Genomic DNA, 13,937 nt, shown 5'->3' with positions numbered 1-13,937 from the left:
AAGGACTGCGTTTCCATGCTTGCCAATAGCTATGTAAGGGAAAATTTAAAAATATAAACGAAACGGAAAGATATCTCTTACGTAGTATGGACGAGGTAGTCCCTACGCAGTTTTTAAAAAATAAGATACAAATAAAAATTAGTAAAACGAAAATGAAAAGCTGGAGGATTAAACAATTATACCTGAAAATGGTGACGAGAAAATACATGAGGTTAGACCAATAGCTGCAAACCAAACAGTAACAAGTAGGGACAAATCTGTTAAATAAAACAGCAACTAACGTGAAAAAGAGCTATAAAAAATGGAGGACTTGTGACCTCGATAGTTCTTTATAGCTCTCTTTCACATTAGTTGCTGTATTATTTAACAGATTTTTCCCTACTTGTTACTGTTTGGTTTGCAGCTATTTGTCTAACCTCGTGTATTTTCTCGTCGCGACTTCAGGTATAATTAATTAATCCTCCAGCTTTTCATTTTACTAATTTTTACTTGTATCTTTTTTTAAAAACTGCGTAGGAACTACCTTGTCCATACCATGTAAGAGATATCTTTCTGTTTCGTTTATATTTTTAAATTTTCCCTTACATAGCTATTGGCAAGCATGGAAACGCAGTCCTTTGATGCATGGTTAGGTGTAGTCCCCCTATGGAAATACCTAATCATGTATCAATATTTACTTTGCCGTCGTCAGTTTTTTCTTTTTCATTTTTTTATTAATGGCATATTTGCCTCTCTTCCCTGTTTCGAGGTGTTTTTGCAAAATTTATTCCTACCTTTATCTGATGTAGGCTGCTGTTATTTTTAAAAGTTACCACTCTTTCGGCTATCTTCCTTTTTGACCTGTGGCTTTCTGGACATTTCGCACTACCGTCATATTTTTTAATATACTTACATTTGCATCCATTGCTTCTGCTTTGCGCACTTTGGTGCATTTGCCGTATCCTATCCGGTTTATATCTTCAATCCTATCTCTTGAAAGTTTTATCAATTTAAGAATTAGTTATCTGCTACTTTGCACAATACTATTCTTAATAATACTCCCATTTTTGTTTTTCTGTCTTTCTATGGTCTCGTTTGTAACTCCGTTTGGCCTTTGCTGGCTTTATCTTTAATCTATAGCTTATCTACTCTTTTCCTTGTGGCTTTTAGTGTTACTAACTTTGGCATTTATTATTTTTTATATATATATATATATATATATAAATAAATAACATCATTACTACAAACTTATATATATGTTTGTATTAATATATTGAATAAAGTATGCATAAATGGATGTGAAAGTTACACAAAGTGCCAATAACTAGAAGGGTGTGGAAAGTAGAAAAAGAAGTGTAGTAGATTTGTGAAAGGTGAAAGAATATTAATATCCTAAAGGTTATGATGAATTAAGAGAATTATAGGTTGAATTATCAAGCTAATAGAAAGTGGGAGAACTGTAAAGTAAAATCAGTACATCAAAATACTAATAAAATGAAAATAAAATGATATTGTTATAGCTGTGATCAGATATGGGGGGGAAACATATTTAGAAAATGATCGAATATAGGTAAGGCAAATATGCTTGATCTGATGTCAGCTAAAATAAATATTGATACATGATCAGGTATTTCATCAGGGGACAACACCTGACCATGTATCAGGAACTGCATTTCTGTACTTGTCCATATTAGTAGAAGAAAACATTTGCCTTTAAGAGGTTACATTTAATATTTATTTTTATATATATATATATATATATATATATATATATATATCTCCTGAGATTATGAATTATTCTGTCTTATAATGGTTACTGAATTTGTTATGATCTGAACACTATAAAGCATTAAAATATTTTTTTTTTTTTTTTTTTTTTAGGCATTTGCAGCCCACGCTTCATTAGATCAACTATCTATAATGTTCCTTGTACTTCAGATATGCTGAAGCAAACATCTGTACCTTTTGCTATAACTATTAGCCCTTTTGCTTGTGTACAGACAGAAGAAGTAAGTTGAAATTGTATAATAGTACTTTCAGTGCTTATAGCAGTTTGGTTTTACTTGCTACCATTCTTTGATATATACTTTGATGTGTGATCAAAACGTTTTGGGATTGAAACGAATATTTGGAAGCTAATGGAGCTTACTGGCTATTTGAATTGATCTCCTTGTCTCGTTAACGCTGTATACACAGATTTCAGCACTTCTGTAACTTCTAGAAGCATACCAGATTAGCTTCTTTTTGAATTGCTAAAAATTTCTCATGTTCAGCTTTAAGCTAAACAACAACAAAAAAAAAAAAAAAAAAAAAGAAAATAAATTTAGTGAGTACGATGAATGAGGGACCACAGTGTTATACGCAGGTGGAGTTCTTTCAAAGGAATGCAGCTGTTAATTATATATAATCTTCACATTTAGTCGAGATTGTCTTCTGCCATGGTTCAAAAAAAGCAAGGCAATCTTCTGTTTAGTGGACAGAGCCTTTGTTTCTGGGTCATAGCCATACATCCATGATTCATTACTAGTAATGATGTAAGAAATAAAGTGTAGGTCAGCAGCAGCACATTGATAAAGATCCTGCCACACAAGAACTCGCCACTCTGTGCAAGATGCTATATTGGTTTAAATATGTTGCATTTCCAAATCTTGTGTTAAAATTGATTGGCATGTCCTATAACAAATACCACTAACCGACTTCACTAGAAACTTCATGGATATTTAAATGTTGGTCACTCCTGATTAGATCAAGTATGTGAACAATCCTGATTAGATGTGAACAATGTGAACAATCGTGAATAAATGTGAACAATCCTGATTAGATCACGAATGTGAACTGAATCATTGAATTTTGAAGGGAAGCCAGAGCAAAGATCACCTTTGATGGAAAAGTGGCTCTTTTTGAACTTTGCAAACCACTGAGAAGTCTTGAAACAGCACATAGCGTCTTCTCTGATAATCATCTGTATTTAAGATTTTGTAGGTTTCTGTTGCACTTTTCCTAATTTGAAACAAAATTTGTTGCAAATTCACTGCTTAGTAAAATGACTAATTTTATGAGGCAGTGAAATGCAAAACACCTATTTAATTTGTGGTAATTCAGACTGACTGCAGGTAAATAGGTGATTGATGTGTTACTATGTCTAGATTAGGGATTCTCAAAAGTTGCAATATTGTCCCCAAGAGGCAAATTGTTTTCTGGGGGGCAAAAAAATCATGGGTATTACAATGGTTTGCTGCCCTCCAAAGTTCATCCCTACCTGACGAAATCTCATTCCTTAATATTTAATTTCTCTCATTGAATTTTCTTTTCTCCTGGGACAACTGATTTTTAACATATAGGTATATTATTTTAGGAGTGAGTTAGAATTTTGATAAAAGGAAGATATGGGCATAATTTAATTCAACCACCTTTGCTTTTCATAGGCTTTAAATGCTTAAGTGCTTTCAGAGGTAATGTCTCCGCAATCCTTGGCATTTGCACCTTTCCGACAGCTGCAAACTTAGCGGCCGCGTCGTTGGTGTAGTTTATTTACTCTTTTGTTTCATTGGTCAATAAATGAGACATGGATGGGATGAAGAAATGCTTATCTATTCTTTATACTTTATAAGCGACAGTTAGTATTTATTAGTATTATCGATTCAATTAGTATTATTGTTTCCTTGTGGAAGTTGTATATTTTTGATCCACAGTACTTTTGTGAGTGACCTGGACTATGAGAGTTGAATAAAATTAGTTTATATTTTATTATTTATTTCTTTGTAGTTATTCAACCCATCATCAATCATATCAAGTGCTGAAAAGAAAGTGTCAACAGTATCTGCATGAATATCTAGCTTGTGATTTTATTGAAAGCCCATTCTACTCGAGACAGCCTATGTGTCTTATGTGTAATAGTTTTATAAATGAGGCTATATAAATCGAGACTTTTAGAACATTTAGAAAGGTGATAAAGTTGGATGGAATGGTCGAGAGATCGAATGATTGCCTCTTATAAAATTATAGAAATCATTGCAAAATCTGGTAGTGCTCATATAGTTGCCGAGACTGTTATACGACATGCATTAGACACTGTAATTTCAACAGTGGTGCATCCTTCCAGTATTTTAAAAGCATTGTCATTGAGCAACGATTCAATTCGAAGATGAATTGATGAGATGTCAGTTAACATTGAAAAGCAGCTAACTGACAAACTAAAAATGAGAATTTTCTATTCAGATTGATGAATCCACAGTTACTGACAATAAGGCCCTTCTAATGGCATATTTTCGTTATTTCTATGATGATTGTAAATTGCAACAAGTGATGTTGGTTGTAAAATCTATAGAAACTGACTGTACTGGATCATCCATTTTTGCTGCTGTAAAAACATGGTTTGATGAAAAACAACTACCATTGGAAAATTTGGTATCCTGTGCCACTGATGGTGCTACCTCCATAGTTGGAAGACATAAAGGTTTTATAGCCCACTTAAAGGAAGTATGTTGGTGGACTATGCAATACATTGCATTGTGCACGGACATCATCTGGTTCCAAAAAATATTAGTCCAGTTCTTTATCAATCTCTCGGTATAGTTATTAAAACCATCAATAAAATAAAGTTACATAGCAAATATGAGTGCCTTTTCAGAAAATTGTGTTGATAATGAAGAACAGTATGCAAGGCTTCTTTTACATACAAAAGTCAGATGGCTCTCTAAAGGAAACAGTTGAATAAGATTTGTAAACCTTTTTGATGTGATAATTCACTTTTTAGAAAACGAGGGAGACACAGATTTAGCAAAGGAGATCAGCAAACACAAAAACAACTTATACAATATGGTTTGAATTTTTCAAAAACTTAATGAAGTATCACTTCCACTTCAAGGGAAATTAATCATGTTGATAGACTGCAAACATGCGTTAAAAGCCTTCAGTGAAAAACTGGAAATGAAACTGCTTCACTGGAAAAACTGGAAATGAAACAAAATGAAAAGGTACAAAATTCAGTAGGTGAAAGCAATTTAATGAGAAAACAATTTCATGGCATGCAAGAGTTAGCCGAAATCAATGAACTTCTCACTGAGAATGATCTTAAGAATTATTCAGATCATTTGTGTTCTTTAAAAGGTGAAATGAAAAATAGACTTTCAGATTTATTTTCTTTTGAAGTGAAGCTATGGATGTTAGGAAATGGATGCGATGCCAGGTCTGCTAGTGAAGAAATTCAAGAATTCATTGAATTAAAATGTAACAAAGAATGCAAATATAAATTCGAAAAAGATGGAATGGCTGAGTTGTGGGGATCAAAAACAACTAAACTTCTTTATCCAACAGTGTGGTCTGAAATGGCCAAAGTATTTCTTTGTTTTGCAATGTCTTATATGGTTGGGCGCCTCCGTAGCCAGGTGGGAAGGAGCAGCAGTGCGTAGCACACGCTTCTTGATTAGACCGGGGTTCGAGCCCGTCACCACCAAATACGAAGGACGCGGAAAGGTCAGGGAATGACCACCGCATATCCCGGAGCAATATGGCCTTAGTTGCTAATGCTCCTAAAAACCAAATAACAACAACTTATATGGTTGAAAGTGGTGTTAGTTCAGTAAATAAAATATTAACAAAGGAAAGGAACAGAATTCATATATGTTCAAGAGGAAACACTAGAATTAAACTTACTAATATGATACCAAACATTGAACTTTTAGCTAAGAAGCATCAGGCTCAGGGATCCCATTGAATAAAAAGAATAAGTATAAAGTATTTTCTTGTTTAAAATTTCATGGGGGGCAATTAGGAAAAAAAAAATGTCTAAAAAAGGAGCAATAATTAAAAAAAAGGTTGAGAAACACTGGTCTAGATGAATTACCAAACATGTTTGACAAGTTGAAACTCGCTGCAAATTTCAAAATACATTGTCAATCCCTGAGCTTTTTGATCACACATTGTATATCTGTTTGCTCAAGTTTGTAGTATTACCCAGACTTAAATAAACTAAATTTAATTATGAAATTACACAGTTCAATGGGGCATATGAATGCTATTGACCATTTCATGAATATTTCATAAGTTAGCTGCTTGAGTAATGCAGTGTAGCAATTGTAATGAGTATTTTTAACCAGCTTAGTAAAATTTTCATAAGATGTACTGTATGGTTCAGTATGGGTTCTTATTAAATTGATGGAATTAAATCTTACCAACTTTTTTTTTTAATACTTAAGCGACGATATCAGTGAGAACTTATCACCAGGACTAAATTTCATTAAAAAAATTAATGAATGACCATTGAAATGCAATTTTTTTTGAACAAATAAATTATGCAAAAATATTAGACTGAGTTTATCTGAAATCTTTCTTGCAGTATTATAACCAACCTTCCTGGAAGAATTCTGGATCTACTTGTATTAGCCAAAATGTTTACAATTTCGAAATAGTGCTTGCTTCAAATAGTTAATGGGTAGATTTACATGTAGAAGGGATGTTAATTCTCATACTTTGAATTGTTTTTGTTTTGTTCACCTCATTTGATTGTTAATAGGGACATTACTATCCCTGTTAAGAGGGCATGTGAGATAGCCTTCATCAGTTTAAGATTAAAGTCTTAAATACTTCAAGACTTTAATCTTAAAAATGTTAATCTGTTTGGTGTGACATAAGCACTGGGAAAGGAAAAACGAGAGTAAGTGTGTGTTATAGGCCTGATAAATCTGATAAGTATAATGAGCAATTGTGCAGAAAAATAGTGGGCCAGTAAATCAGTGTCTTATAATGGGGGATTTTAAATTCCTAGAGATTGACTGGAATTTGTGGGTTGGTCACTCGCACACTAACAAGGCTTTTGTGGATTTATTGGATGATTGTTTTTTCAGCAGCATGTTTGAGAGGCAACTAGAGGGAGTAATTCTCTTGATCTCATTATCAGTAGTGATTCTTCGTGCATTAAGAATTTGCAGATAAAGGAACCACTAGGTGGCAGTGATCACTGTGCTGAAGTGGGATTTACTCAAAGAGGTAACTACCATCAGGGGTAAAGGGAAGGGTTTTTGTTTTCGCAAAGGTGACTACGGTGGTCTGAGACCGTATTTAAATTCTATACGGTGGGACCAACTGATGATGTTACCAACAGCAAATTCAAAATGTGAAGCATTTAACGACATAATCTTGGAAGCTACTAGGCTTTTCATATCAACTAAGAAATATTGTTCAAGATTTAGGCCTAAATGGATGTTAGATTAAACTAATTAAACATGTGGCAGAGAATAAAAATGCATGGGATACATATAAATGAACAGGTGACACAGAAGCCTATGATAGATATAAGCTGGTTTGTAACCAAGTCACAAAGAAGGTTAGTTAGGCAAAGGCAGATTATGAGAAATCTTTGGCAAAGGATGCAAAAAAAAAAACAGCAAATAGTTCTTTACTTATGTAAACTCTAGGAGGAAGGAGATTAATCAGATTGGTCCACTTGATATCCTGCTCAGGTAGTTAACAAACTAAATGAGTGTTTTGCATCTACATTCACACATGAGGAGTTATTCATGGAGGGGAATGCCAGAGGTGAATTAAACTCTAGCAGTGAGCTAGATGATTTTGTAATAACTGAGAGCAAAATGGAGCAGAAATTGTTGAAGACAAACAAAAGAAAGACACCTGGTGTGGATGGGATCTACCCAGTTATATTAAACGAGGCAGCAAAGGAAGTAAGCAGACCCTTAGCCATAACTATCAGAGCTTCCTTGGACTCGGGGGAGGTACCCATGGACTGGAAATGTGCAAATGACCCCAATCCACAAAGGAGGATCAAAGGTTGACAGGTAATTACAGACCTGTTAGTTTAACTTCTGTTCCAGGGAAATTAATGGAGGCACTGGTTAAAGAAGCATTACAGGATCATCTAGACAAGACTTCAGTTATAGCTTGCACATAGCATGGGTTTGTTGGGGGGGGAAGTCTCGTCTGACCAGTTTGATTGGATACTATGATGTAGTCACAAAGGAACTGGATGCAAAGAGTAATTTTGATAACATATATATTTGGATTTTAGAAACGCTATTGATACTGTTGTACATGGAAGACTGCTGTACAAATTGAAGCATTGTGGCATTGGTGGCAAATTGCTTGCTATGGATAAAGGGATGGATGAGTGGGAGAACTGCCTCCATAGCCAGGTGCGAAGGAGCAGTGTTGCATAGCACACGCTTCTTGATAGACCGGGGTTCGAGCCCGTCACCACCAAATACGGAATATGTGGAAAGGTCAGGGAATGACCACCGCATGTTCCCGAAGCAATATGCCTTAGTTGCTGATGCTCCTAAGAACCAACCAACAACAACGAGTGGGAGAAGACAGAGTGGTAATCAATGGACACTGCTCCTCATGGACTAATATTATTAATGGAGTCCCCCAGGATTCAGTGTTGGTCCATTGTTATTTTCTGTATTCATTAATGATGGTATATCAGGCTTAATGTCCAAGTTTGCAGACGATACGAAGGTTGGCAGGGTTGTTAATGACACTAATGACGGTACGCTGCTGCAACAGGATCTAGAAAAGTTGAGCAGATGGCAACTGAAGTTTAACATTGACAAATGTAAAGTATTGCACATGGGAAGCAGTAACCCCAGAGTAAAGTATCAACTGTGTGGTACTACACTGACAGTGGTAGAGAGTGAAAAGGACCTTGAGGTAATTGTGCAAGCAGACAGTTTTCTTAGCAGTGCAGACGGTCTGCAAGAGTAGCTCATGGTGTCTTGTCAATGATATACAGGAATTTTTCTAGCAGGGATAAAGAGGTGATTATCCTCTTGTATAAGGCAACGGTCAGGCCACACCTTGAGTATATATACAGGTCTGGAGGCCTCATTTTAAGAAGGATGTAGAGCTGTTGGAACGAGTACAGAGAAGGGCAACTAGATTAATGAATGGACCAAAGGGTTTCTCTTATGAAGAAAGGCTTAAGTTTTGTAAATTACAGTGTCTGGAGATTAGGTACCTGCGAGGTGATCTGATTAAGGTGTATAAATCCTTGACTGGTTTGGGCATGCTCAATGCTGATGGGATTCTTCCTCTTGTTCAGAATAATTGCCTGAGAGTGCATAAATTCAAATTGAGGAAAGACAGTTGTAGGATAGATATGCGGAAGTTTGCCTTTAGCCAGCAGGTGGTTGATTGCTGGAACAAACTTCGATCTACTGTAGAAGTTGATAGCTTAAACGGATTCAAGAAAAAATTAGATAAACATTTGGAGCAAGTGGATGGGTGAAATGAGAAGCGGGTATTTTTTATTTTTTTTTTTGATGATACTATTTAAGCTTGCTTTCTTGCATCATGTGCCCTTGCTAATACTTGTTAGCACTCAGATGCTATGACCTTGTTACTAGACATAACTTGTAGAACTTAATTTTTGTTTTTAAGAATATTCCTCTGTTACTATGACTAATCTTGCTATTTTAACACTGTTAACATGTCCATATCCTTTCTAAAAGAGATTTTAAAAACTATATATCATTCAAGGTGTGGTCTAGCCACTGCTTTATATAATGGGATAATCACCTGTTTGCATCTGTTTAGTTTCTGTATTCTTTTTCTGGATTCCATGAAATATATACACATAAAACTGCATATCTTGTGCCTCTGAGAACCTCATCTCAGAATGCATAATTACTCTTAAATATCTTTCATTGTCAACTACTTTGAGTTTGTTGTCACCTAAATGGTACGTTAGCTACTTTCACTAAGATTACTGCTACTTTCATTTACCAGTGTTTTATCTCAACTGCTATTTTTCTAAAGGATCTGAAGCTAATTGGGGTGGATCCCCTTCCCATTTCTTTTAAGCTTTGCTTGTGAGGAGCACTGGCCAAGGTCCAGTGTCTGCTCCTCACCTTCTCGTGGTGCAACCTGTTAGTAAGGAATCGGCTCTGTGGTTGTTAACATAGATACTAAGCCAACCAAATTGAATTAAATATAGGCTAATGGTAGAACAGCACATTCAAGATTTGTACTGTCTGAGACATCACCCATGTCAACAAAGAACCTCTCTGCACTGCCATGTTTATAGATGAACCAGAGTGCAGTAGTTAAATATGCTACTGGAGCAACCATCAAAATAGGTACATCAGTGTTGTAAACTTAAACAGCAAAGAATTGGAATTAGCAGAACTTGATCAATGTGATAACAGGGTAGTGCTACCACGAAAACCAACAGGATGGATAGTGGTGAACTGCAGCTAAACAATAATTATAAATTTATTTATTCTAGAAATAAGATATGGTGGAAGATGTAGGAATAGCTTGAGAACTAGTTTATAAAAAAAAGTTTAATTGTCAGGAAGCATTATCTGATAGAGTTATGTGGAAAAATTTAATGCAGAGAGTTAAGTGATGAAACTTGTGTATATATGGTCCATTTGAAGGCTTAAAGATGGAGTTCTTTAATATCTTAGAAAAAGCATTAGGAACTAATGACAAAGAAAGTGATTTAAATAGCAAGGATAGACAATGACAGCTACACTTACAGATATTTCAGAAAAATTTGGAGAGAAAAGAAAACATAACCAATAATAGTAATTGGCTGCTAGAATTTTGTGCAAGCCATGCAACTTTAGATATATTACTTTATCATAAAGATAGCTAAAAGTTTAATTGGAGGGAGCATAATAGAAACAAGGAAAGTATAATTGACTACATCATTATAGAAAATTATCTAATACAGCTTGTTGAAGTTACAAGGGTATATAGAGGATTTGAAATGGAAGTGACTTGAATTGAGTAAATTTAAAAATGATAATTAGTGCAAAAAATAACTATAAAAATAGTGAAAAAAAAAATCCAAACTTCCAGATTTTCCAACAGCTATTAAATTTTAAAAATCTTTCTCACTCAAACATAAAATGAATTTCTGATTCTAATATAACCCTAGGCGAAAATTTAAGAGAATTTTAGTATAAGCTGCAAAAGAGGTATGGGGGAAGGAAATAATAAACAGAATTAAAAAAATAAATAAATAAAAAAACACAACAAAATTCAAATTGAGAACACCCAAAAATTTGTCTGTTCATTGAGTGAGTTACCTGAATACATTTGAGCTCATGCCAGTTCTCGGAATGTGTGAGAGCTCATATCTGTGACTTCCCTGCATGGGCTATGGGAAAATTGGAAACCTACTACAGGTTAGTGAGTTTCTAATTGATGCAGGCTCTGGTGGGTGGGTTTTGTAGAATTTTAAGTTTTTTTAAAAATGAGCACTTTGTACATTACTTTTTAAATATTAATTTGTTCTGATTTTGACTTCCTTATTAACAATTATTTTTGACAATTTCAATTACTTGAAATTGTCAATCAAATTGCACTTAAAAAAAACATTCATGTCAAGAAATTGTGAAAAAATCAATCTATTTTTATATATCAAGTAATTCTCTAAATGCTTGTATCAAATGATTTAATCAACTTACAGATAAGGATTTCAGAGAATTTATTCAATTCTTTGTTTTGTATGGACAAATTAGACAATTTATGCCAGCCTGCTAAGAGTTTTTTTTTCTTCAAGTTTTTGAAGCTGTAATTTCTTACTTTAATTTTTTATGAAGTATGTCCATGTTTGAAGATTTCCAGACAGTTTGTAAGTACAGGCGGACCTCGATTAATGCGATTAATTCGTCCCGCGAGCGCATCGTGCAAAACAGAAACGCGTTAATCGAATATCATAACCAATAGGAAAAATTATAATTGGTCCTTGACCTTCTGGAATGTCCATAAAGAATTTTAAAAATACCTTTTAAATAACTTTTTAACTGTATATAATGTAAAAGATAATGAAAATAATTATGGAATTAAATGTTTATTGCATAAAACAGGAGTTCTTAAACTGTGTGCCGCAGAATATTTTAAATTTTCGAGGGAAACACAGCGATACTCGACATCTGTCGGACACCACGCGAACTACTAGCTCGAGGTAGTTCACAGTTTCAGCATTTCTTATTAAGTTTTGGACCTAACTACTAAACGAGACTGTTAGGTCTGGGTGCGCCTTGAAAAAATTACTGAGACATTAAAGGCACCGTGAACTGAGAAACTTTGGGAACCTCTGACATAAAATACACAATGAAGAAATTACTGTTTCGGAAATTGAACAGTGTTGACTTTCTCTTTTCAGCAATCAGTTTCCGATGGCCGACAACAATCTTCTCTGGGCCCTGGCAAAATAAATATCACATAGAACATTAAACCTTTTATTTGAGATTCTATGCGATACAAAAGATTTCATCTAATTCTTTTACCGTTATCTCCTTCGCGGTAACATTTTCATCTGGCTCATTTGAATTTTTAAATGCAAGTCTGCATTGACTTTATTAGCAGGAGACAAACACGTCTTCTTCCGATGGTTGATGGAACACACCGAGGCAGGCAGCAGGCAGTGTTTATTTATTGACCGTACGACTCGCGGTAAGCTTAACGCGCGATTCAAATCTTTTTCAACTATCGCATAAAAAAAAAAAAGATCGCGTTAACTGGAAATTTGCATCGTGTAAAGTGAAAAGTGGTATCATTTTTCAAATAGCGTTAACTGAATATCGCGTTAATCGAATTCGCGTTATGCGAGGCCTAGCTGTAAATGGATACATCATATGAAATGACTCTGAATTGCACACGCACAGAGGGAGCCTATGTGTGAAAATTATTTTTCATGTGTAGGCCCAGGAGAGAGAGAGCGAGCATGCATGCTTGTGAAAAGATTGGCAGTAGATAACAAGATCATAGCAGCATAACAACGAGATCAAGAAATACCCTCAAAAGTATAAGAAATTTTTGTTAAATCTAATAAATTTTTACTGCTAAACTCCCTTTATACAACTTTTAGCATTACTGATAAACTTACATTATAGCACTTTAAGCAGATCCCTTTTTGTGAACCACTTTTCATATTTCATCAATATTTTTGATAACATTGATTTTTTTTATTTTTCATTTTTTGTAGTGTTTATGAAACAGTGGTTTTTAAATAAGTTGAAAATCTGCATACTTAATGTGCTGTTCTTCTTTTTTAACACTGTCAACCTTTTTTTTTTTTTTGCTTGCTGTTGAAAAGAATTGAAAATTAAGATTTTATTAAACTAAAGCATATCTTAACTATTTGACTGTTATAAATATATGTAATAGTAACGTAATAATGCTCTCTATTAATGAAATTTATTGAAGCAATATTGAAAACACACACACACACACACACACAATTTATACTGATTTTAACCAATATGTACCATAAAGTAATGGATTTATTTATTTGCTACATCATAAAGTAAAGGACATCATTTAAATTCCAGTTGTGTCAGCATTGTCTTAAATTGAATAAAAATAGAGGTTTGCGTAGGTGACTCAACCTGTATTTAGTTAAAGAGGAGACTCTAGAGCATAGGTTCCCAAACTTATTTGTCCTACCGCCCCCTTTTCAGAAAAAAAATTACTCACCGCCCCCACTGGAAATCTACCTTCTTTAAGCGTACAAACAGAAAGATATAGTAAAAATTTGCGTTTTTTTATGTATCTATATATCTACCTAAGTCTTAAAACATAGTAAATAAAGATGTTGTAAATAAGACACTTTGAAGCTTGAAATTATAAAATGATTTATTAAAATCAACCATAGTAACATTCGCATTAACGAAAGATAATATGAAAATAAAAATTACGAATAACATTAAAAATGATCCTAATGAGAAGGATGAACCTGGTGCACTGCTATCAATGTATTAATCCTCGGCTCTATTTTTGTCAGCAGTATTCTTAAATCACCGTGATTCGCTATTTGCAGTCGGTTTCTTTCTTTTTTTTTTTTTTTTTGTTAACAAATTTGTGACCGCACTAAACCCACGTTCCACTAAATATGATGAAGGAAATGCAATTAAAAACTTTTGTATTATAGCCCATAATCCAGGATAAACTGTAGGTATCTGCTTTTGCAGCCAGAATTGTTGGTAGCT

At 34.2% G+C, this 13,937-nt stretch overlaps 1 protein-coding gene across 2 annotated transcripts in view; it reads left to right on the top strand.

Annotated features, from left to right (window-relative positions):
• The window catches only part of Sec24CD (COPII coat complex component secretory 24CD), a 334,964-nt gene that overhangs the window by 107,624 nt on the left and 213,403 nt on the right, over window positions 1–13,937 (top strand). For both annotated transcript variants that reach the window (XM_090380568.1, XM_090380567.1), the window contains exon 6: window positions 1,861–1,988. In XM_090380568.1, the coding sequence (XP_090236694.1) occupies window positions 1,861–1,988 (128 nt within the window). The remainder of the gene's footprint in view (window positions 1–1,860; window positions 1,989–13,937) is intronic.

The sequence above is a fragment of the Mastigoproctus giganteus genome, chromosome 8 (assembly GCF_048544385.1).
Source record: "Mastigoproctus giganteus isolate SK-2022 chromosome 8, ASM4854438v1, whole genome shotgun sequence".
Taxonomy (NCBI): Eukaryota; Metazoa; Arthropoda; class Arachnida; order Uropygi; family Thelyphonidae; genus Mastigoproctus; species Mastigoproctus giganteus.
Note: the sequence above shows the minus strand (reverse complement) of the source record. Positions and strands in the feature narration are given on the sequence as shown.